At 46.9% G+C, this 24,366-nt stretch overlaps 1 protein-coding gene across 1 annotated transcript; it reads right to left on the bottom strand.

Moving 5' to 3' along the window:
• Nucleotides 1–5,056: 5,056 nt before the first annotated feature.
• Nucleotides 5,057–11,790, bottom strand: GDF2 (growth differentiation factor 2). Its single transcript, XM_081911821.1, has 2 exons — nt 11,308–11,790; nt 5,057–6,620 (listed from the first exon to the last, which is right to left on the bottom strand). Exons 1-2 carry the CDS (start codon nt 11,645–11,647, stop codon nt 5,716–5,718), a joined length of 1,245 nt encoding a protein of 414 aa, XP_081767947.1. The 5' UTR covers nt 11,648–11,790; the 3' UTR covers nt 5,057–5,715.
• Between the last annotated feature and the right edge of the window lie 12,576 nt (nt 11,791–24,366).

Below are 24,366 nucleotides of genomic sequence, written 5' to 3'. Positions count from 1 at the left end.
CTGTTCCTCAGATGGAGTTATGCCTTAGGAGTCTCCGACTCTGCTTCTTATCACTCGGATGTGTCTCATAAAGGGGTAAAAATAGAGGCATACAGGATTACAGAAGATGTGGCCCTGGCGACCATGAAAAGGCACTGAGCAGTGGTTTTAGCCCTCAAGGACTCTGCAATAGCTGTGGTGGCAAAGGCCATTTTTTTCTATTCTGCCACACGACCCCAGTGGAACTACATTCAAAGTGTGATCCATTTGGTTCATTCACTGCTTTAGGCAATTAGCTGAAATCCTTTGACCTCCGAGATTGCTTTTTAAGGGTGGAGATATACTGTGGGCATGCTTGGTTTAAGAGCTGTACAATATTTCAAACAGCAGTTTACCAGGGGGTAAATTCCACAGAGCTCTATGGGACACTTTTGAGAAAACATATAGAGGATTGCTCTGGTGGTACTGATGACAGTTCATCTTTCAAGTACTTTATGAGAGAGAAGAGGCAGAAAAAATATTTTATTTACGCACTAGAAAACTGTATTTTACCCAACATGCCCCTCTGTCCATTTGCTTTGACAGACATTTTGGTCTTAGTATGTAATTTTAGGGAATTTGAGTCTCTGGCGTGGTTTTCTAGCTTTGTTCAGCCTCATTGAGCCTGGTTGTCCTTAGTTTTAAATTCCCTTTTTATCCCTCTGCAGGACACACCTGAAAACTGAGAAAGAACAATAGCAATTAAGATTCCTAAGTAGGGATGGGAGAATCTGTTAGCTTTCAGTTTCTCATTTTTTCCCAATCTTAAATTTAGTTTTCCAGGTTTCCACATCAATTTGCATTTTTTTATTTTATTTTTTGCAAAAAACAAGTCCTCACAATAATTTTTCAGCATTTTAGGGCACATGTTATCTGAGTATACACATCTGGGCAACTGATGCTTCCTAGCAGAATGCCTGTCGTAGTTTATTATCAGAAATATATGCAACTCTGTACACACTTCCCCCCCTCATAAATGCATTTTTGTGCAGATGTTTGGGTTGGTTGAAAATTTGGAAAGGCACAAATTTCAAAGGATGTTAAAAGGCACACCGACCTGAATTTCTCCCCAGTCTCTGTGGTCGAGTTACCGTATTTTTTGCTCCATAAGACACACCTGACCATAAGACACACCTAGTTTTTAGAGGAGTAAAACAAGAAAAAATATATATTCTGAACGAAATGGTGGATGTATGATTTTTGTGGTTCATGCTGTGGCCACAGACATGTGATCTGATGGTGAATTTGGGGTGACCCAATGCAAAAATCCTGAGGATCCATGGGCTTTTACCTTCCCCCTCCCAGGCAGCCTCCGCTAGCGTCCATTATCTCTCTTTGGATCCCACCGATCAGCTGTTTCCTTTCAACACTCCCTTCCCTTTTGTTTGTCTTAGTGTCCTTTCCTTAGCTGGACTAGTTCTTTCCTCCTCCTTTTCTTCTCATTTCTCTCCTTATTGCTTTAGTCTTCCTGTTTCCCCCCTTTGCAAGTTTGCTGTCTTTACCTCCCCCCTCCCAGGTAGCCTCCTTTATCTCTAGCGTCCCTTATCTCTCTCCCCAATCGGCAAACAATCAGCGGCTTTGTTTCAACACCACTTCCCTCTTTCAAAAAAAGAGAGCATGATTTGCTTTTTGCCCCTGGGCAATTCAGCTCCAGGGACCGCACATTCGACTCACAGACATTTCCCCTTACTTTTTAGGAAGAAAAAAGTGTGTCTTATGGAGCAAGAAATGCGGTAACTGTTGCTCCAGCAAAAAAGCAGCTGTGGATTGATTGATTGATTGATTGATTGAGTGCATTCATATATTTCCCCTTTTCTCCAAAGACTTCAAAGTGGTTCTTCCTCTCATTTAATCCCCACGACAACCCTGTGAGGTAGCTTAGGCTGAAAGTGAGTGGCTGGCTCAAAGTCGCCCAGTGAGCTTCATGGCTGAATGGGGATTATGAATCTCTGTTTCCCAGGTGCTAGCCTGAGACTGTAACCCAGCTTTTCTCAACTTTGGGTTTCCAGGTGTTCTTGAACTCCATTTCCCATCAGTTCCAGACCGCTGGCCATGCTGGCTAGGAATGATGGGAGTTATAGTCCAACAACCTCCAGGGATCAAAGGTTGAGAAAGTCTGCTCTAACCACTACGTCACACAGTCCTCCTCCCTACTACTGCAGGTGGGAGGGAAAGCGGTCAAAAGGAAGGAGGAAGGGAGAATGAAAAACCACAGCTGCCTTGCCTCCCAGTTCGGTGGTGAATTCTAAAGAATACAGAGAAGTATACATTCATTAATTTTTATTCAAAGTACAGATACAAATGTACTATGCCCCGATGCACCTAGAGGACACTACGACATGGGTGTAAGAAGGTTTCTGCACACATTGCTGGGTTAAGGGCTGAGTATCTTCATGATGTGCTTTTGCATGCTGTTCCCCTCCCTGGTCCAGCTGTCAGACCTGAGCTTTAGGTCCTTAAAACCTAAAAATCGTGGTGGTTGACTACTTGGAAGGGGGAGCAGGGCTGTTTGGAAGGGGCTATATTTAGATCTTACATCACTCCAGTTTGTTTCTGGACACAATTCAATGGGGTTAATGTTTAAAGCCCTAAACGACTCAGGCCCTCCTTCCCCACAGACCCTCTCAGGTGTTAAGCTCAGCCCTGGGGCAGAGGACTTTTGGTAGCTCCACCACCCTCAGAAGTTCAAAAGGCAAATGCCTGGCATGCCTATTTTAAGACCCATCCTATTTTGGTGATGCTTTTGAATTCTGGTGCTGGAGGAGACTCTTGAGAGTCCCATGGACTGCAAGGTGATCAAACCTATCCATTCTGAAGGAAATCAGCCCTGAGTGCTCACTGGAAGGACAGATCCTGAAGCTGAGGCTCCAATACTTTGGCCACCTCATGAGAAGAGAAGACTCCCTGGAAAAGACCCTGATGTTGGGAAAGATGGAGGGCACAAGGAGAAGGGGACGACAGAGGACGAGATGGTGGGACAGTGTTCTCAAAGCTACAAACATGAGTTTGACCAAACTGCAGGAGGCAGTGGAAGACAGGAGTGCCTGGCGTGCTCTGGTCCATGGGGTCACGAAGAGTCAGACACGACTAAATGACTAAACAACATTTGGGTGATCATAAGTTGCCCTGAATGCCGCGTTTTAAATTGTTCTTGTGGGGACGCATCATTCTTCTTCTGGGAGAGTTTGTGTACCTTTGGTTCCTACCCTGCACTCGGCTCTCACCTGTGGCACCTAGAAGCTGTCCACATGGGACAGTGGTCACATCCTGTGGAACGGCTTCCACTGGCCACCAAAACCAGCTGAGAGTAGCCAATGAGTTAGGGACTGTCCCTGGCTCTGGTGGATTGAGTGGACAAGACCAAGAGTGGGACCAATGGTCAAGAAGGCCTTTTCTGCACATGCTTTAAACCAGGCATCCTCAACTTGAAGCCCTCCAAATGTTTTGGACTACAACTTCCATGATCCCTAGCAGTGGTCAGGGGTGATGGGAATTGTAGTCCAAAACATCTGGAGGGCCGAAGCTTGGGGATGGTTGGCGATGGTTGGCGAAGGTTGAGGATGGTTGGGGAAGGTTGGGGAAGATAGAGCTCATACATCTGGGAAGGCAGCCCATCTAGGAGAGGGTAAACTCTGGTCCTAAACCTCCACTGCCTTGCGGGATATTGTCACGGTCCGGTTTACAGGCGGTCGAAGTCCTGGCGGAGAATGTCAGGACCGGGGGCAAGACGGTGGGGTGGGAGCAGGAACAAGAGTCCGGAAGCCAGGAGTCAGGAAGCCAAGGGTCCGAGGGTCAGAAAACCAGGACTCAAGAAGCCAAACGCAGCAAGGCAGGAAGCGTGTTGCTGTGGCCAAGAGCCAAAGGGAAATGGTGACCTTATATCCCTTCCCGGCTCTTGCCACCAGGTGCTGTGAGTTACCAATCAACCTCACCTGTACGGCCACGCCTTGCCTCTTCAGAACAAACTTAGGAAAGCCCCAGTCCTGTGAAGCCTTACCGGTCACAGGGCCTGGCTCCTTCACACACTCCTGACTGATATCTCTGGGAGAAGAAAGGGAGTAGGCCCTACACAAACCCAGAGTGGAGCACCTAAGATGGTTGGATGGCACCTTGCATGCCTCCTTTTGGCAACTCCTGCAGCCTAACTGATGCCAAGCATATTGCTCTGCTTTCTTTTGGACCACATCAGCAAGGCCGAGAGTGGTGGGTCCTGTTGTCCGAGCAGCCCAAGATCCCCAGACACACTGCCCAGGCTTGCACCCCAGGGAGGTCGCTTCAGTGCTGCTAATGCAGCAAAAAACAACAACACAAGAGGCAGCAGTTACGAATTACCAGTCTCTGCAGCCACAGTTTAGGACCTTAGGGCATAGCTGTCAACCGTCCCTTATTTGGCGTGAAACTCCCTTATCCCAGCGCCGTGTCCCGCTGCTGTCCCTTATTAATGATGTCCCTTTAATTTCCTGGGTTTCAAAGGAAGCAGCACCTCTCCCTCCCTCCCTCCCTGCTGGCCAGGGAGGAGGGAGGCTCCAACTGTGTTGCTTGGCTGCATTGCTCACCCAATAAGGAGTCTAAGAATGACTGGGGGGTGGAGCTTGCATGCCTTGTGCCGATCAAATCGGCCGCGTTGCCTGGGGACTCGCCTTTGCTCAGCGCTTCCCAGCGGAGAGGTGACGGTGGTTTTCCTTGCTGCATCCCCTTTGCCGGGTTGCTGCGCTGTGGGAACCACCGCTTGAGGCTTTGTTTGGCTGCTGGCTGGGCTTTCTGCCTTTGGTTCAGAGGGGCTCAGAAGTTGAACATACCTGTGCCCCTTGGAAAATCCCTTATTTTGGCTGCTGAGCCCTTATTTTCGAGGCTGCTGGTCCCTTATTTTCAAATCTGTAACTTGACAGCTATTCCTTAGGGCAAAGTGTGGGTAATAAATTAAATTAATTTCCCTCACCTTCACTCCTCTTCTCTGCCAAATAGCTTGTTGACAAAATTTTAAAGACTTTGTACTTGCCGTCTCAACAGCTCCCCTTTGGGTTAAAGTGCTGCAGAATTTCAAGCTGCTAAGTGTATCTTTTATTACTATCTGGCAAACGGGGGAAATAATAATTTGAAACGAGAAAACGTCAATATTCTGGGAAACAAAAGAGGGGAGATGGTATTATATGGGCTTAGAAACAGGATGTAGACCACGGAGAAAGGAAAATGGGAAGGAACATGGTTACAACGCAACGGACATGATGACAAAATGAAATGTTTCGTACGACTACTGCCTCAAATTGCCAATACTTCCATGCTCAGCCTCAGGAAGAATGAAGAGACACCGCAAAAAGGCACAATTAGAAGTTCATGAAGGCATGTGGATCAGGTGGCCAGTGTCCTAAGCAGATCTAGCATGGACCGTGAGATTCATCAAACTCAAATACCGGTACTACTAGACGCATTTGCAATACCATGGGTGGGCATCGAGGGGACCTGCTAATGCAATAGGCCTAAGAGAAGCTGTAGCTATTTCCAATTTTTCAGTTTTGGTCTCAGATTCTCTCTCTGTGTGTCTGTCTGTCTCTTGAGAGAGAGAAAGGTAGGTGTCAGCTTGGAAGACAACCGTCCGCATACTCAGCCATTTATTTCCAACAAGTGCCGTTCTATGAAATATCCGCAGAGATATTTCCACCGCTTGGTCCAGTTATGAAGGAGAGTTCCTCTGCTCTCCTACCTGCAGCCACATTCTGCTACCTTCATCCCTTCGTACTGATATTTCAGAGTGGGTGTCCCGGCATCGTCATTGTAAAGCAAGGAAATGGCTTCCAGCTTGGTGGGAACGCAACAAGCCTTGGCTGCTTTCTTGGGGTTCTTGTAGTGCACCAAGGTCTGGATGATAGCGTGTTTAGTCGGGGTGACGTTATCAGTCAAAGGAAAGAAGCAGCCCCCTTTGCACTCAAACGCCTCATAATCCGAGGGCGCAATGATCCAATTCCAGCCAATTTCTTTGAAGTTGACGTGAAGAGACGTTCTCCGGCAGTGGTTGCTTTCAACGCTGCGTTTGCTTCTAGATGAAGAACGGTGGGTTCCGCCGACAGGCAACGCATTCTGCTTGTGAACAGTGTCATTCTTAAGCACGCTCTCCTGTTCGTGCGCCATCATTTCCTGAAGTTCCCTGTGGTTCTCCTTGATTCTGTTGCCATTATCGTTGGAAAACAGTATCAGCAAGGGCAAACGGTTGGACTCGGCTGTTACACTGATGCGTGGCTTCCCACAAGTGGGCTCCCTCTGAACATGACTTTCCACAGTGATCTGTAGCTGGCTGGTAGTCCTTGCTTTCTCCGCTTTGACCCATCTTTTCACAGTGCCAGACATATCAAACATCACCCAGCCGCATTCATGGATTTCTTTGGAGACTAGGAAAGATTGGGCATCTTTTGGTTTCTCCCAGGGATCCCCTCCTAGACTGCCGTAGATGACCACGTTCCCCTGAAGGCGAGAAAAACACTCTGCCTCCTCCTGACAAGAAGTGTGGATCCGAAGCTCAGCTCTGGTGACTTCTTCATGCCATGGAATGGAGATGTTGAAAAGCAAGATGTATTTCTGAAAGGGATCCATTTCCCCTGAAGCAATATCTGTGGGAGAAAATTGATAAGCATTGTTACCATAAGGTAAAGGTAAAGGGACCCCTGACCATTAGGTCCAGTCATGGCCGACTCTGGAGTTGTGGCGCTCATCTCGCTTTACTGGCCGAGGGGAGCCAGCGTACAGCTTCCGGGTCATGTGGCCAGCATGACTAAGCCGCTTCTGGCAAACCAGAGCAGCGCACAGAAACGCCATTTACCTTCCCGTCGGAGTGGTACCTATTTATCTACTTGCACTTCGATGTGCTTTCGAACTGCTAGGTTGGCAGGAGCAGGGACCGAGCAATGGGAGCTCACCCCCTTGCGGGGATTCGAACCACGACCTTCTGATTGGCAAGCCCTAGGCTCTGTGGTTTATCCCACAGTGTCGCCCACGTCCCTATTGTTACCATAGCTCTCTGTTATTGTGGGGTGGGAGATATGAAATGTAGGCAACCCAGTTACTTGGGTGGAGTGCAAATAAAATAAAATAAAATCACCACCATTATAATCATCATCATTGCTTTTTTCTGGGGGGACACAGGGGTACGCATACCCCTAAACATTTTTTTAGAAAAAAGCACTGTTGTTGTTGTTTTTACTATTTACTATTATTAGGAATAGGTCTTAGACCTGCATCGTAATTGATGGCTTGCTGCTGCTGGTGTTACAAGTTCTCATGTAAATCAAAACAGTAGCAAATATTCTGCTTGCAGCCAGTAGACAACATTTTATGGGTGAAATAAGGGATTCTTTTAATATTTCTAACAGACCTGCTATGACAGCGAGGTTCAGTATCTAAAGCCTCCATCTCCTATTTTTTGTGGAATGATTTCCATCTCCTATTTTTGTGGAATGATTTTCAGAAAACTGCCTGGCAAAGAGAGAGAGATCTAGACCATCCCAGTCTCCCTATTTTCCTGGGACAGTCCCGGATTTACAGAAGCCGCCCTGGTTTCTGATTTGATCCTGGAATGTCCCGCTTTTCCTTAGGACGTCCCTATTTTCACTGGAGAAATGTTGGAGGGTATGGAGTTATGCGGCCCCCGAGCCAAGGAGATAAGTATTTATACAACCTTTAGAAGGCATCTGAAGGCAGCCCTGAATAGGAAAGTTTTTTACAAAATGTTTTATTATGGTTTTATATACAGTGGACCCTCTAGTTACGTACCACTCTGGATATGTAACTTTCGGGTTACGAATGCGGCATGGGCAGAAGCGCTCAATCGCTCCATGTGCGTGCACAGAAGTGGCGCCTCTGCCTACGGACTTCTCAGGATGCGGACGGACCCCCGGAATGAATTTAATTCATATTTGGAGGGCCCACTGTATGTTGGAAGCTGCCCAGAGTGGCTGGGGCAACTCAGTCAGATGGGTAGGGTATAAATATCATAATCATCACCATCACCACCACCACAATTGAATAGGATGTCCCTATTTTCATCAGTGCTGGAGGAGACCCTTGAGAGTCCCATGGACTGCAAGAAGATCAAACCTCTCCATTCTTAAGGGAATCAGCCCTGAGTGCTCACTGGAAGGACAGATCCTGAAGCTAAGGCTCCAATACTTTGGCCACCTAATGAGAAGACTCGACTCCCTGGAAAAGACCTTGATGTTGGGAAAGATGGATGTCACAAGGAGAAGGGGATGACAGAGGACGAGATGGTTGGACAGTGTTCTCGAAGAGACCAGCATGAGTTTGACCAAACTGTGGGAGGCAGTGGAAGACAGGAGTGCTTGGCGTGCTCTGGTCCATGGGGTCACAGAGAATCGGACACGACTAAACGACTAAACAACAACAACAACATTTTCATGAGAGAACTGTTGGAGGTTATGGGCTTGTTGTGTTTCTCTCAGGATGAATGGGCCCTTCTTCCCAGCTCTCAAAGTGGCGAGGGTGTCAATGTAAAAAGCCCAGAGTTTTCCCAAAACGTTTGATTACCTGTTAATTGGGCTGGCAGCAGAATCACCAGCCGTACTAGCAACAAGATGGCACCCTCCATTGTGCTTGAGGCAGCAGGGTAATTTTTTTTTTTTGGGGGGGGGAGAACCAGGAGAAGCCATACAACATACTAAGTGGTGTTCCGCAACAGTGAGGAACACCTTGGGGTTCAAGAGGAACAGCTGAGGGCTACTGTCACTGCTCTCCAACATCTGCCGCCTGAGACCAATGTCCCACCCTGTCTAATGGTAAGGCCAGCCCTGATCCCAGTTTATACATAAACGTCCCACGCCAATTTAAAGCATGTTTCAGGCACTACAGAACCAATTATATATCCTAGCCACTAGTATTTGGTAGCGTATTGGCCAGCTATCTGCCCATAAACAAGCAGCGAAGGACTTCACTGTGGCACAGATCAAACACATGCACGCTCAGCAGCCAAACTGGATAAAGCCCAAGAAATCACAGGTTGATTTCTCTGTTCCTCCTTCCATTTACCTAATAATGGCCTCCTTGTGGGACACGGGTGGCGCTGTGGTCTAAACCACTGAGCCTCTTGGGCTTGCTGATCAGAAGGTTGGTGGTTTGAATCCCCGCAATGGAGTGAGCTCCCGTTGCTCTGTCCCAACTCCTGCCAACCTAGCAGTTCGAAACTACACCAGTGCAAGTAGATAAATAGGTACTGCTGCAGTGGGAAGGCAAACGGCGTTTCCGTGCACTCTGGTTTCTGTCACGGTGTGCCGTTGCGCAGGAAGCTGTTTAGTCATGCTGGCCATATGACCCAGAAAAGCTGTCTGTGGACAAACACCAGCTCCCTTGGCCTGAAAGTGAGATGAGCACTGCAACCCCACAGTCGCCTTTGACTGGACTTGACTGTCCAGGGGTCCTTAACTTTACCTAATGGCCTTCTATGAGGACTGCGCCATGGCATGGCAAGGGATGAGGGGAGTAATTCAGGCATGCACCTTGGGGGGCGGGGGAAGAGAGAGTTTCCACTTAACTTTCTGCCCCTTTTGGAGCTCCTCTTTGTAAAGGTCATAAGTGAATAGAATTTATATACTACCAGGGAACCAGGCAGAGGGCCTTCTCGGTAGTGGCGCCCTCCCTGTGGAACGCCCTCCCACCAGATGTCAAAGAGAACAACAACTACCAGATTTTTAGACTTTTAGAATTTCTGAAAGCAGCCCTGTTTAGGGAAGCTTTTAATGTTTGATGTATTACAGTATTTTAATATTTTTTTGGAAGCTGCGCAGAGTGGCTGGGGAAGCCCAGCCAGATGGGTGGGGTATAAATAATTATTTTATTATTATTATTATTATTATTATTATTATTATTATTATTATTATTATTATTATATCCCAGGGTGGTTCACAACATAATAATGCAAAACGAGAGCAAACAAAAAACACATAATCAGAACCAAAATAAACCAATAACCAGTAATAATTATTTTGCTATTTGAATTCTATTCCTGGTAGCATTCCCAGGGGTGCCAGCTTCTCAAGGCAATTGAGGGGACCCAACGCGATGTGCTGACATTGCATGCAAGGCATCAGGGAGTGGAGCTGAACATCCTCTGAGCACTGAGGAGGTCCTCAAAAAAGCAAAACCAAAAAACCCAAAAAAACTGGGGGGGACGGGACAAAGTGCCTTGGCCCCCAGGAACTGGCACCTACAATTGTTCCTGAAATGTGGTCCTAGTTGCTATTCTTTTAATTAGTCTCACTTTTTTAAAAAGCACCCTAAGGTGTCTTCACATTGGTGCGAAGAGGAAAGTATTTTTGGGTCTCCCTTGAAGCATAGCAAATAAAGATGGGCTCAAACCTCAGATTGGGTTTTTTTTTTATTTAATAGGGCTGCCATATTTCGATAATTGAAAATCTGGACACAAAAGTTATTGAGCAAAATGTTTTTTGGCAAAGTTCTGAGCTTTTTTGGGGGGCGCGCGCAACACTGTTGAGTTTTTGAGTTTTCCCCAAAGTCCCCCCATCCCCCCACAAAATCTCAAAAATATCTACTCTTCGACATGGAATTTCCCCGGACATTACAGCCTGGCTGAAATTCTAGACGTATGGCAACCCCAATTTCTTGAAAACTAGGGCTAATTTTAAAACCCTATTGAAGTATCGTGGTTTGGGCACTGCCAGAAACAGGAACCTTCACTGGGGAGACAATTGACATCAGGAATAAACTCAGAAGGTTGGCTGGCTGTTCAGTTGGCAGGGGCAGAGTGCCAGAGATGTTTTGACAAGCAAACCCTAAATTACATTATCAGTTTATTGCTGGTATCTGATTTCTTCTTGATTTAAAAAGAAAACAACATCTTTTATATTATACAGTGGTACCTCAGGTTACATATGCCTCAGGTTACACACTCCGCTATCCCAGAAATAGTGCTTCAGGTTAAGAAATTTGCTTCAGGATGAGAACAGAAATCGGGCTCCAGTGGCACGGCGTCAGCAGGAGGCCCCATTAGCTAAAGTGGTGCTTCAGGTTAAGATCAGTTTCAGGTTAAGAACGGACCTCCGGAATGAATTAAGTATTTAACCTGAGGTACCACTGTATAAGGAAAAGTGAAGAACGATCAGGCTTGCTGATAGAGCAAGTAACTACAGCTGCAATTTTATAAACACTTAGTGTAAGATCCATTGAACTCAATAGGACTTACTTTTGAGTAGGCACACAAAGGATTCCACTGTAGGATTCCTACCCACCAGGAAAACCAAGCCCACACATTGCGGAAGAAAACCCTCATACCTTCAGGACTGAAGCTACGGACAATGTTGGATATGGGGCTGGAAGACTTGTCCTTGGTATATCGATTGTACAAATCAATCATGAATTGGGGTGGCTCCTCTTTCATCTTCTCCTGTGAAGGTATCTCTGATAGGTTCAAGTTCCTCAGGAAATCGGCTTTCAGATTCTCCAGAAAAGCCTGAAAGTCAAAAGGGGCCTCTTCATCCATATTCCCAAGGTCACCAGAGTGTTCAGGAGAGTTTCCCGCGGTGAGTAATCCACTCCTAACATCCACAGGTTTGCTGTTGGTCAGATGAACGAAGAAGACATTCACAAGAGCCAAGGCACCAAAATAGTACATTTTGCACGTCTTCCGTTCTCCGGTGGGGGAAAAGCCAACAGAGATCCAGGAACGTCTTGTCCGATTAGAGTCTGAGGAGTGAGTAGGGGAGCAAAACCAAAAGCTAGACACTTTCTGAAGCTGTGTGGCGGCCGCTCTTTTCCCCAGCCCCAGACCCTTGTGAATTGTCAAGTAGACTGGTCATACACTTGCCCTTATCTCAGCGATTGATGCTAACATTTCAGTCCCTTATCTATTGCGGCTCTTCACTAATGAAGATTCTATAAACATGCGGACGAGCACATATGGCTCATGAAAGCCCACGATGGAATCTATGTTCTCCTTTGGGGGGTCATCGTTGCTTAATGATGTCCCGTTGTCATTTCCTTGCCAGCGACAATATGTATTTTAGGAGGCCTGATAGGAGGCTTGGAGGGGGAGGGGAGGGAGGTTTGTAAAGTGTTTTCCTAGATTCCCGCAGCAAAATATTAACACCCCCCACTACAGCTAAAAAAGTTCCTTAAAATACTTTCCAAACGGCGCCGATGTACTCTGATGTAAGACACAATCCTATGACGATGGAAATAACCCATAAAGGGGACTCATTTATCAGCTAAGTGCTATTGTTTGTACACAGAAGATGATCTGTTTTCTGTCATCTCCCCCCCCCCCCCGGACTGTCAGTTATCACTTGGGTGGATATGATGGCAATTCTTGGTTTTCTGGTAAGTAACAAACATTATTATTGTCCAGTAGCGCCTTACAGACCAAATGAGTTTGTTCTTGGTATAAGCTTTTGTGTGCATGCACACTTCTTCAGATACACAAAAGCTTATACCAAGAACAAACTTAGTTGGCCTCTAATAATAATAATAATAATAATAATAATAATAATAATAATAATAATAATTTATTATTTGTACCCCCCCAATTTGGCTGGGTTTCCCCAGTCACTCTGGACGGCTTCCACAAAGACCAAAAATACACGAAGATGTCACACATTAAAAACTTCCCTGAACAGGGCTGCCTTAAGATGTCTTCTGAATGTCAGGTAGTTGTTTATCTCTTTGACATCTGATGGGAGGGCGTTCCACAGGGCGGGCGCCACTACCGAGAAGGTCCTTTGCCTGGTTCCCTGTAGCTTTGCTTCTCGCAATGAGGGAACCGCCAGAAGGCCCTCGGCACTGGACCTCAGCATCCGGGCAGTATGATGGGGGTGGAGACGCTCCTTCGGGTTTACTGGGCCGAGGCCGTTTAGGGTGCTACTGGAAAAAATTGTTATTATTTATTTATATTTTGTGTCAGACCAACACGGCTACCTACCTGAATCTATTATTATTATTATTATTATTATTATTATTATTATTATTATTATTATTATTATTTTGTTGGGAGCTGCCCAGAGGACCTGGGGCAACCCACTCAGATGGGCGGCAATAATAAATAATAAATTGTTATTGTTATGTAGCCTTTTTGCACACAAAGCTTCCTTCCTTAGATATACGGTAATACGTTCCAACATGAAGCTCTTTATGGGGCTCAGGCAAGACTCCGAGGGAAGCAAGTTCTATGGGGCAGTTGCTGGACATTGATTTGTGATGAGAAGAAAACAGTCTGTGCATATTGTTACAAAAGTCGGATGCCTGCCCCCTCTCTGCTGAGCGGTGGCCAGAGCCCATGAGGTCCTAGGCAACCCCGCGAGGACTTGTGTTCCTGTGAAGAATGGAAGACACAGTCAAGACTGTCACGGCTTTGAGAAATGTGCTTTCTTCACCTATTTACACTTTCAGTCTGCATGGAAGGGAGTCCAGATCTTGCAGCATGTCCCCCACAGCTGAGCAGAGCTGGAGTCTAAGGTATCTCTCCCAGCCTGCCTTCAGCCAGCCTGCCCAAGATGGATCTCAGCTCTTCTTCCTCCCACCATTCCTTGCTTCCACCCCCCCATCACCTTGGTAACCTCTTACTCCCCAAGCCATTCCTCCCCAATGGCCCACCAATCAGTGGCGTAGCGTGGGGGGTGCAGGGGGGGCCGGCCGCACCGGGCGCAACATCTGGGGGTTAAGGTTAGGGGGTGCAAATCCATGGGTTGGGGGTGCAAATTACGGTACTTGCCTTGCCCTGGGTGCTGACAACCCACGCTACGCCACTGCCACCAATGGTCATGTTAAAAGGTTTGATCTTCACTAAACCAGCCAGGCTGGTTTGCATAAGCCAGCCCAGGGATTCCCTGTTAAAATGCATCTCTGGGTTATTTGTGGGGCCTGCCTGGTGTTTTTACATGAGTAGAATGTGTGCTTCTATTTAAAATGCACCTCTGGGTTATTTGTGGGGCATGGGATTTCTTTCTTTCTTTTTTTCCAAAATATAGTCCGGCCCCCACAAGGTCTGAGGGACAGTGGACTGGCCCCCTGCTGAAAATGTTTGCTGACCTCTGGTTTAAGGGAACCCCACCCAAAAGAATCTATAACAATATGATGGAATTCTGGTACAATAAGCTCCCACAGTCTGCACAGATAACAGTTAGAATGAGCACCATAGCAGGTAGAAGTTACGGTAAGTAGTCCTACTCCAGGTTTTGGTGACTTCTAAAGAGTCATATATAATCAGGAACAAAGCACCCTTCAACCTAGTGAGCCCTTCTGAGAGTCATTCTTGCTATCATTTTTTACAAAGAAGCAGGTGTGCCTCACATTTCCTAGGCTTCTAGGAAATGACCACTTCTGTGATCCCACTATTCAGGTTTCTCAACTCATCATATCTCTCATCAGCCAGGTAGAAGAAAGGCTTTGGATGATGTAATGGTTCTAGGGGTTGCTCGTGCGTAAATCGTCGCCACACCTGGCTGGGCTACCTGGGTGAACCCTTTCTGTCTGAACAGCCACTTACCCGTGGCTGTCTCAATCGCTGGCAGAATCCGTCAGTGGGCGATTCTTGAACTTCTTCCAGCAAAGAAGTTCTTTGACGCCAAGTCTCCTCCTACTCTCCCTGCGGGGAAGCCTTCTGCGCAAGGAGGGTGTGGGCAGCGGAGGACCCGTGCTCTCCCCACTGGTCTCTGGGGAAGAGTCCTGGAGCCCCCTCCCCGATTCCCCCATCTGCCCCCCTTCTCCACTGGTGCTACGCTGATTTCCTTCCCCAGCAGATGGGCTGCCTCTCTCCCTACTGGGACCCTCTCCGGCATCCCTCTGGAGCCTTCCCTCCGCCTCTGGCTCCGATGGCAGTTCCCTGACAGATGAGTTGTGGGAACTTGCCCTTGGGCGAGATGGATGGAGCTGTCTGTGAGATGCCCACACTTCCTGTTTCCTTTGCACCACTGAGGCATTGCTTTTAGAAAAGATAAGGTCAAGTTTTCCTGAGCGTGTACCTAGGATCTCCCGCAACAAAACAAAACAAAAACAGTTTGCCTGTCAACCGAGGAACAAGTTAAAGTCAAGGGAAACTGGGGGGAAACCCTGACCATTAGGTCCAGTTGTGGCCGACTCTGAGGTTGCGGCGCTCATCTCACTTTATTGGCCGAGGGAGTCGGCGTACAGCTGGTCATGTGGCCAGCATGATGAAACCCATTCTGGCGAACCAGAGCAGCGCACGGAAACAGTTTACCTTCCTGCCAGAGCGGTACCTATTTATCAGCTTGCACTTTGACGTGCTTTCGAACTGCTAGGTTGGCAGGAGCTGGGACCGAGCAATGGGAGCTCACCCCATTGCGGGTATTCGAACCACCGACCTTCTGATCAACAAGTCCTAGGCTCTGTGGTTTAACCCACAGCACCACCCACGTCCCAAGGGAAACTAGAAGTACCTACAAAACAAATTTAAAATATTTGGCGAAGGGGCCATAGGAAAGTTGATAAAACTGATTAAGGTCCATTTGCTTGTGTCAGGGCTGTCTGTAGCATATGCACCGCCGGGGTGCAAAGATCCGCCCAGTGCCCCCAAATTTAGTTTAGCCCCCAAATTAACTTTTGTTGACCTTTTTTTTGGGGGGGGGCAAACTCAAAGTTGTTGAGCTTTCTTTGGGAGGGGAAATCGCTCATCTGTAGTAATGATGCAGTGGAAAAAACTGCTACGGAGTAACAGAGCGATGGGCGTGAGAGAGACTTTCGCTCCATTGCTTTTCACTGCTGCCAATAGAGAGGGACCGATATATAGTAGGTATACATTTGGCGCCCCCCAGAATTCAGCGTTCAGGTGCCCTGCACCCCATGACCCCCAGAATAATTGGGTGCACTCTCCCTACCTTGGATCAAATCTATGCTGCCAGGTGCCATAAGAAAGCTGCAGAGATAGCGCAGGACAGTGCGCACCCCGGAAATGATCTCTTTCAGCTTTTGCCTTCTGGAAGAAGGTACAGGGTTCTAAAGACTAGGATTAGCCGTCTGAGAAATAGTTTCTATTCAAATACAATTTTGGTTTTAAACGCAGTGTAAGGTACAGTAGTCTCTATGGGAGTATATTGTATTTAATTACGGGGTATCAGAGTTTTTAGGGGGCAAACCAGGATGGGATAGCTGGGATAGCAGGCTTGTTGGTTTCTGAATGTCTGATGTAGATTTTCAATTTCGTTGTTCTGTATGAGACAATGACAATAAAGATTATCGTATCATGTTGTATTGTATTGTATCGTATCGTATCGTATCATCGTATCGTGTCGTATCATCGTATCGTATCGTGTCATATCACCGTATCGTATCATCGTATCGTGTTGTGTTGTATCATCGTATCATATCGTATCGTATCGTATTGTATCGTATCGTATCATCGTAGCGTATCGTAAAGACAGCTCTGGCTCGTGTGGTTTGTTTGTGTGTACTCACTTGGCTGGCCTCATTCAAGAGCCCTGGGTTTCATTCGGCATCTCCCAGACCAAATAAGGCCTACTCAGCCTTTTGGAAACTTCTAAACCTCTGTTTAATAAGATCAAACCTATCCATTCTTAAGGATGGATGCTCACTGGAAGGACAGATCCTGAAGCTGAGGCTCCAATATTTTGGCCACCTCATGTGAAGAGAAGACTCCCTGGAGAAGACCCTGATGTTGGGAAAGATGGAGGGCACAAGGAGAAGGGGACGACAGAGGACAAGATGGTTGGTTAGTGTTGTCGAAGCTACCAGCATGAGTTTGACCAAACTGCGGGAGGCAGTGGAAGACAGGAGTGCCTGGCGTGCTCTGGTCCATGGGGTCACAAAGAGTCGGACATGACTAACTGACTAAACAACAACAACAACAAACCTCTATATGGGCTCTTGGATATCCCATAAGGGAAAAGGGCAATTTCCCTAAGCTAAGATAGGAACCCTTTCAAAATCTGGAGGAGACCTCATTCGGATGATTGAATCCTGTCACCTTTGCTGTTTGTTTAAAAGATAAAAGAGACTCAGCGCCTCTCTGGCTGCATTTAGTCTTGCCACCTCCTGACCTGAGTGGAGAGCTCTGGCAGAGAGCCCTGCCATATGCAGTAATCCAGGTTTCTCAACACATGACTGGATGGAAGGAGGAATGTCTCCTTCTGTTCCCATTCTTTAAGAAGAGGGTTCCTCACGCAGGTGTGTGATATTAATTGGGAAATAATGATTCACCATGCATAGGGCTTTTCCACATTTCCTTTTGCTATACTAACATTCTACCTATCTTGGCACATACCGTATTTTTTGCTCTATAAGACTCACTTTTTCCCTCCTAAAAAGTAAGGAGAAATGTTTGTGCGTCTTATGGAGCGAATGCAGGCTTCACAGCTATCCCAGATGCCAGAACAGCAAGAGGGATTGCTGCTTTCACTGCGCAGTGATCCGTCTTGCTGTTCTGGCTTCTGAGATTCAGAATGATTTTTTTCTTGTTTTCCTCCTCCAAAAACTAGGTGCGTCTTGTGGTCTGGTGCGTCTTATAGAGCGAAAAATACGGTATATCTCCGTGAGTTCAACTTCTTAGTATAAATGCTGCATGAATGGACCAGATTATGCATGGAAATACTGTGTTTGTGTACGTACGCAAGTGAAGAAGTGTCCGTTTCTTATCCCGGAAACACAGTTTTCCTTTAAAAATTCTTAGGAGGTTGAGCTTTGGGGGGTGACGCTAAATATAGAAGAATATGGTAAACAACATTATCTCTGTTATGCAAGTTAAGAAAGCATTGGAAGGCAAAATGTGTAACCAATCCCCCCACCGCTGAGGACAATTGCAATTTCAAGTCCACTCATCCAAAGACGATCAAATGCTAATCGCGTATACACGTGCCAAAATTTATTGGCATGTACAGGCGTTTTGGAGTATGCTGTGTTGTAAATAAAAAATTGCCCTTTTCCCTTATGGGATATCCAAGAGCCCATATAGAGTCCTTTCATAGGTTCCCTATTGGTAGGAGAAAATAGAGGCCAACCAGAGAATATTAAGAAGCAAAGCAGCTAGTAAGCTTGATCTTTATTGAACTGTTGCAACAGGGTGCTCCCCTCACACGCAGGAAAGGAGGAGGACCCAGAAAAATGGCATGCAAGGCCTTATAAAGACTTTTGAAATTCCCAAACTGTAGATCAAGACCACCCCCAGAAACCTAAGACCACCCCTCAGATACATCACACCTTCACACAAAAAAGCTGTCTAAAACAGAACATTTGCATGTTGTTTTTCTCCTGTCGCTGTTTATCTCCTGTCTGGCAGGTTACTTGATTGGATTGCCTGAGGAGCCCGGCCATTCTTTTGTAGTGATAAATACTTAGTTCCTGGAAAATGTCACAGGCTCACACCCTATTCAAATACCCTTAAGACAGGATTTGTGAAGGAAAAGACAATGGGGAGGCTTTCCCACTTTGACCTTGCAGAGAAAACATTTGATCAGTTTAGGAATCAAAATGGTTCCAGGTTGGTCTTCCTGTGCTGATCTATGCATGTGCGGTTATGAACATTACCATATATCTAAGACCATAAAATTCCCATCACGGCTGTTAACACAATGTATCTGCTCAAATCAAGGAGCAGAACAGCCAGAGAGTTCATTTTGTAGGGCTCTGGAACGCCTGGAATGACTCTGACAGCTTTCACAATGCTCTGGATTGTGGCACAGTTCGATGGCCGTAAGATCTGGAAGAGAGGAGGAAGTCATTACTGCTTCTTGGCAAGGAAGTGGCTTTCCCAGCATGGTTGGAGAGTCTGGCACCGAGGGAAGGGAAGTTGTGAATGACCGGTGGCAAAGAGACGGGCCTTTATCAGCAAAGGAGTGAAAGCGAGCCCCCGTTCAGGTGATACAGGCTTTTGTGATGATAACCACACCGCCCATAACAATCTCCAGCACACAGTGTCCGGGGAAAGCTGTGGAGTAGCTCAGTTCCTGCCACCCATTTGTTTGAAACGCCTGCCCTCTTAACTCTTGTCCATTGTTAGGAGATGGACTGGGTTGGTTCAAGGAGAAATCAATGCTTCTGAAATATACTCGGAGTCGAGAGTGGATTTCATGCTCTTTATTCAGCTCATAGTGGTGAGGAGGAATGGAAGTTCCCCCAAAGTATCTGCTTTATATACATTATTTACACAATGGGCTGCACGTGATTGGCTAATTCCGGAATTCTCCTGTAGGCCAATCAGGTTGTGGATTCACTTCCATCTGGAGCTGGATTGGGTGGCTCCTGCAGACCAATCATACTGCTGCATTGTTCTAGGACCAATCAGACTGCTGCATTCTGAATCGTATTGTTCTAGGACCAATCAGACTGCTGCATTCTGAATCCTATTGTTCTAGGACCAATCAGACTGCTGCATTTTGGATCTTCTTCAACTCAGGACATAACAGCTTCGTTGGAACAGAGTGAGGTAGCAACTGCCTTGACATTCTTAAAGAGGACTTCCCAAGACCCAAGAGAGTTAAGGATGCCTTTTTTTGGATATTCCATTACAAAGGCTTAGGTAACTCCGAGATTGACAGTATTTCGTACGAGGGGTTTGAGAACGTCAGGTTTCTGCAGCTAAAATGGCTTAGCAAATGCACTTTAAAGAGAATTGGGGTCTTTTGAAGTTAGGAAAGGGAAGGGGAACGGCACTGAAAAATGTAGAAGGTAAAGGTAAAGGACCCCTGACAGTTAAGGCCAGTCGCGGACGACTCTGGGGTTGCGGCACTCATCTCGCTTTACAGGCTGAGGGAGCCGGTGTTTGTCCGCAGACAGTTTTTCCGGGTCATGTGGCCAGAAACCAGACCAGTGCACGGAAACACCATTTACCTTCCCAATGGAATGTTGCTAGGTTGGCAGGAGCTGGGGCCGAGCAATAGGAGCTCACTCTGTTGTGGGGATTCGAACCGCCAACCTCCTGATTGGCAAGCCCGAGAGGCTCAGTGGTTTAGACCACAGCACCACCCGTGTCCCACTGAAAAGTGTAGGGCAAACAAAATATTCACAGAGAAATGTGTAAATGCCCTGCAAGCAAATGAGGATGAGAGCTCAGTAGAGACTGGAAATAATCTTAACCTCTGTGTAACCAAATGAGAAGGGATGCGGGTGCCGCTGTGGGTTAAACCACAGAGCCTAGGACCTGCCGATCAGAAGGTCGGCGGTTCGAATCCCCGCAACGGGGTGAGCTCCCATTGTTTGGTCCCAGCTCCTGCCAACCTAGCAGTTCGAAAGCACGTCAAAGTGCAAGTAGATAAACAGGTACTGCTCGGGTGAGAAGGTAAACGGCATTTCCGTGCGCTGCTCTGGTTTGCCAGAAGCGGCTTAGTCCTGCTGACCACATGACCCAGAATCTGTACGCCGGCTCCCTCAGCCAGTAAAGCAAGATGAGCGCCACAATCCCAGAGTCGGTCACGACTGGACCTAATGGTCAGGGGTCTCTTTACCTTTTTTAACCAAATGAGGGTGAATGTTCAGTAAACAGGTCATCTGGAAAAGCTCTTACATGGTGCAAACTTTGGATGAGGAGTATTTTCAACACACACAACAACAAGACAAAGCAGAACAAGCAACAACTTCACAACACAACACCTCTCAACCCACTGGAGAACAACCACCACCCTCCCAACAGAACACTGACCACCAACTACCACCGAAAAAGTGTTACCTGAATTGCAACTTATTACCAAACTTAAAACCATGGAGAGACCTGGTCTGAACAAAGACATTGGATTCTTATCTCATTATACATGACAAAGCCATTTTTCACCTTCTCACCCCTTGCTTTTTCCTGTAAGACCTATTGCAGTCGTTAAGAGTCGTCAACAGGCTCATCACAGCTATCTGCCAATCACCCATTCCCACCAACCTTCTGAGTAATACCCCTCCCCACCTTCTCACTATATAGAAGGGTCTGGTGACTTCTGTTTCAGTGTATCTGAAGAAGTGTGCGTGCACACGAAAGCTCATACCAAGAACTAACTTAGTTGGTCTTTAAGGTGCTACTGGAAGGAATTTTGTTTTGTTTTGACTATGGCAGACCAACACGGCTACCTATCTGTATTTGGATGAGGTAGTTGTGGAGAATGTTTATATGTTACGCCTTCCTGGAAAACAGATGTTCTGTACTTCAAATGTCTAAAGGTGAAGGTGCACTATGGAGATAATATTTAGGAAAGCAAGTTGGGTGGTTGCACTGCAGCAAGTGGCCTGTGGAACAAATGGCTCTGTTTAAAACTCTTCTGCTTTGAAAGACCAACTTCTGCTGGGCTTCCGGATAGCTGAAGAGGCACCTCTAGATAGGTGGCTGCTCTTCCTTTTGTATCATCTTCCTTTTTTGATTTCCGAACAACCGGGATGGACGCAAGCAGACTCCTCTCGCCAGCTCAAGCAGCCCAACCAGCATGCCTGTCACACTTACATATTAATCAGTGAAAGTTAATTTGCGAGAACGTTAATGAATACAAATTGCTCCCAAAGGCTCTGTGCGGGGCCTGCGATACATTATTCCTCCTCTAAGCCATAATGGGTCTTATTATCTTCCAATGAGAGACTGCTGTCAAGGCACTGAAGGATGGGCAGAGATGATGAAGACAAATGATCTCGTTTAGATGTACGCGGTTCAATCAGAGCTGCGACTTGTCATCCTCAGTAATTGGAGACAGGTGCTGGGGACAACAGGCAGCCAAGCGTGTGAACACACACACACACACACACACACACACACACACACACACACGAACTTTGCCTCCTTCATGAGACTTTGAAAACAGCTAACCACAGCCTTTATAGAAGCTCCTCAGTCTAAGTTGACATCATTGCTTGCCCAAGACCAGACTTCCACACTTCAGTGACCAGTGCAATATAGAAAAATGTAGCAACTACGATGGTACCTCAGGTTACATACGCTTCAGGATACAGACTCCGCTAACCCAGAAATAGTGCTTCAGGTTAAGAACTTTGCTTCAGGATGAGAACAGAAACCGGGCTACGGCGGCGCGGCAGCAGCAGGAGGCCCCATTAGCTAAAGTGGTGCTTCAGGTTAAGAACAGTTTCAGGTTAAGAACGGACCTCCGGAACGAATTAAGTACTTAACCTGAGGTACCACTGTATTATAAACATACTTTTTGAAGGCTTTAAAATAAGTTGGGCAGCCCAACTTGTAGATGGTACTGTACACAATCCTTGCAAATGTCAACAAATGACAGATTTACTTTACCTCCGAAGGCTGATTCTTCCTTCGTCTCCTGTGACAGACGGATGCCAACCAGGGGTACAGGTGGGCAATGAACACCACTTTCAACCCACAATTAGGGTCGGGTGCAGTGCTTTTCTTCTAGAAAAAGAGGTGCTACTACACACCATGAAGTTGTTACAGCAAGTGGCACACTTTAAACCAGCGCTTTCCTTTCAGCAAAAAAAAAAAAAAAGTACCCTTGAGAACTCCCAGGGGAAAAAAACCACATTGGCTGGGTGATATATTGATATATCAACCAAAACCAGTTAGAAGTCCATATCGTGATATTGGTTTCATGACAGGCAATACATCGTGAATCATTATGTGTGTTAGGGCTGGGCGATTTATCGTCCAAAACTATGTTGCTCCATCCTTGTCTGATATATCAGTATATATGATGTTTAAAGGTAAGGGTACTCCTGACCATTAGGTCCAGCTGTGAACGACTCTGGGGTTGTGCACTCATCTCGCTCTATAGGCCGAGGGAGCCAGCGTACAGCTTCTGGGTCATGTGGCCAGCATGACTAGGCCGCTTCCGGCAAACCAGAGCAGCGCACAGAAACGCCATTTACCTTCCCGCTTGAGTGGTACCTATTTATCTACTTGCACTTGACGTGCTTTTGAACTGCTAGGTGGACAGGAGCTGGGACAGAGCAACAGGAGCTCACCCTGTTGCGGGGATTCGAACTGCCAACCTTCCGATCGGCAAGCCCTAGGCTCTGTGGTTTAGACCACAATGCCACCCGCGTCCCACATATGATGTTTAGCCGGTGATATATCACAATGTTGTAAACCAGGAATCTCCCAGCCCTATACGCAGCATAATTTCTATGCTGATGTGAAGGGAACATCCTTCCTGGTGCCCAGTCTGGCACTGTGAGAACTCCTGCTACCCAGTAAGGGCACAGAGGCAGATTTCTCGAGGGAGCTTTTTGGAAAGAATCTCAAGACCAAGTTTTGCAATCACAGGAATCCCATGAGGTCGGTTCGCTGACAGAGGGAAGTCGTCCGAGTTCACACTGCGAGGTTCTTCGCATGGGGCTGAATGGATGCTGTAAGGTTTTTAACATTCAGGCCCGGCAGCATTCTAAACATGGTCTGACTTGAATGATAAATGCATTGTGAAGAATAATTAATGCAGCTCTAGTACATTTTGCATGGACGCGGGTGGCGCTGTGGGTTAAACCACAGAGCCTAGGACTTGCCGATCAGAAGGTCGGCGGTTCGAATCCCCGTGACGGGGTGAGCGCCCATTGCTCGGTCCCAGCTCCTGCCAACCTAGCAGTTCAAAAGCACGTCAAAGTGCAAGTAGATAAATAGGTACCACTCCAGCGGGAAGGTAAACAGCGTTTCCGTGTGCTGCTCTGGTTCGCCAGAAGCAGCTTAGTCATGCTGGCCACATGACCTGGAAGCTGTCTGCGGACAAACGCCGGCTCCCTCGGCCAATAAAGCGAGATGAGTGCCGCAACCCCAGAGTCGGTCACGACTGGACCTAATGGTCAGGGGTCCCTTTACCTTTAGTACATTTTGCAGAGGCAAGCCATTGCAGGAACCAGGCTGATGTGACTGTAAACAAGTGTGGTTTGGGGGGAAAAAAACCTGAATTAAATGGTAGAGGTGCAGGCTACCTCTTGGATAAAGACAAAATCACACAAGTGATGCAAAAATCATGGATGCATGAGAATCCACCTTAAACTGCTATGTGTACCTAATAGGAATTACTTTTGAAGCACACATCTAAAATAGCAACCCGGAAGGCCTGTTGTCCCACGATTGAAGAATTTCAGGTCTGATTTATGATGGAGGGCCTGCCCTGCCGCTTTATGCAGTGTCCTCAGTTTTTGCAGACCCCTCTGACCGTTGGCACTTACAGGAGCAGGGGCTGCTGTACTCAGTGTCCCACCATTATTTAATATAAGCCCCATGTGACAGCTGACGAAGAGCTAAAAGCAGTACAGTGGTACCTCTACTTACGGATGTGATCTGTTCCGGGGTGCTGTTGCACCCGAAAAGCCCGTAAGTAGAGAGCAACTTCTTCGCACAACGCAGCAGATCACTCCTGCGCATGTGCGAAGCGGCGAATCTGAGACCTCAAAATTCCTATCACACCGGAAGCAAACACTTCCGGGTTTGCTGCG

This window comes from Podarcis melisellensis (genome assembly GCF_964234715.1).
Source record: "Podarcis melisellensis genome assembly, chromosome: 5".
Classification (NCBI taxonomy): domain Eukaryota; kingdom Metazoa; phylum Chordata; class Lepidosauria; order Squamata; family Lacertidae; genus Podarcis; species Podarcis melisellensis.
The sequence above is the reverse complement of the archived record's forward strand: the minus strand, read 5'-3'. Positions and strand labels throughout refer to the sequence as shown.

Coding starts and splice junctions, on each gene's coding strand:
- GDF2 (XM_081911821.1), bottom strand. CDS start 11,647: ATGTACTATTTTGGTGCCTTGGCTCTTGTGAATGTCTTCTTCGTTCAT. Junction 6,621..11,307: donor CCGTAGCTTCAGTCCTGAAG/GTATGAGGGTTT, acceptor TTTCTCCCACAG/ATATTGCTTCAGGGGAAATG.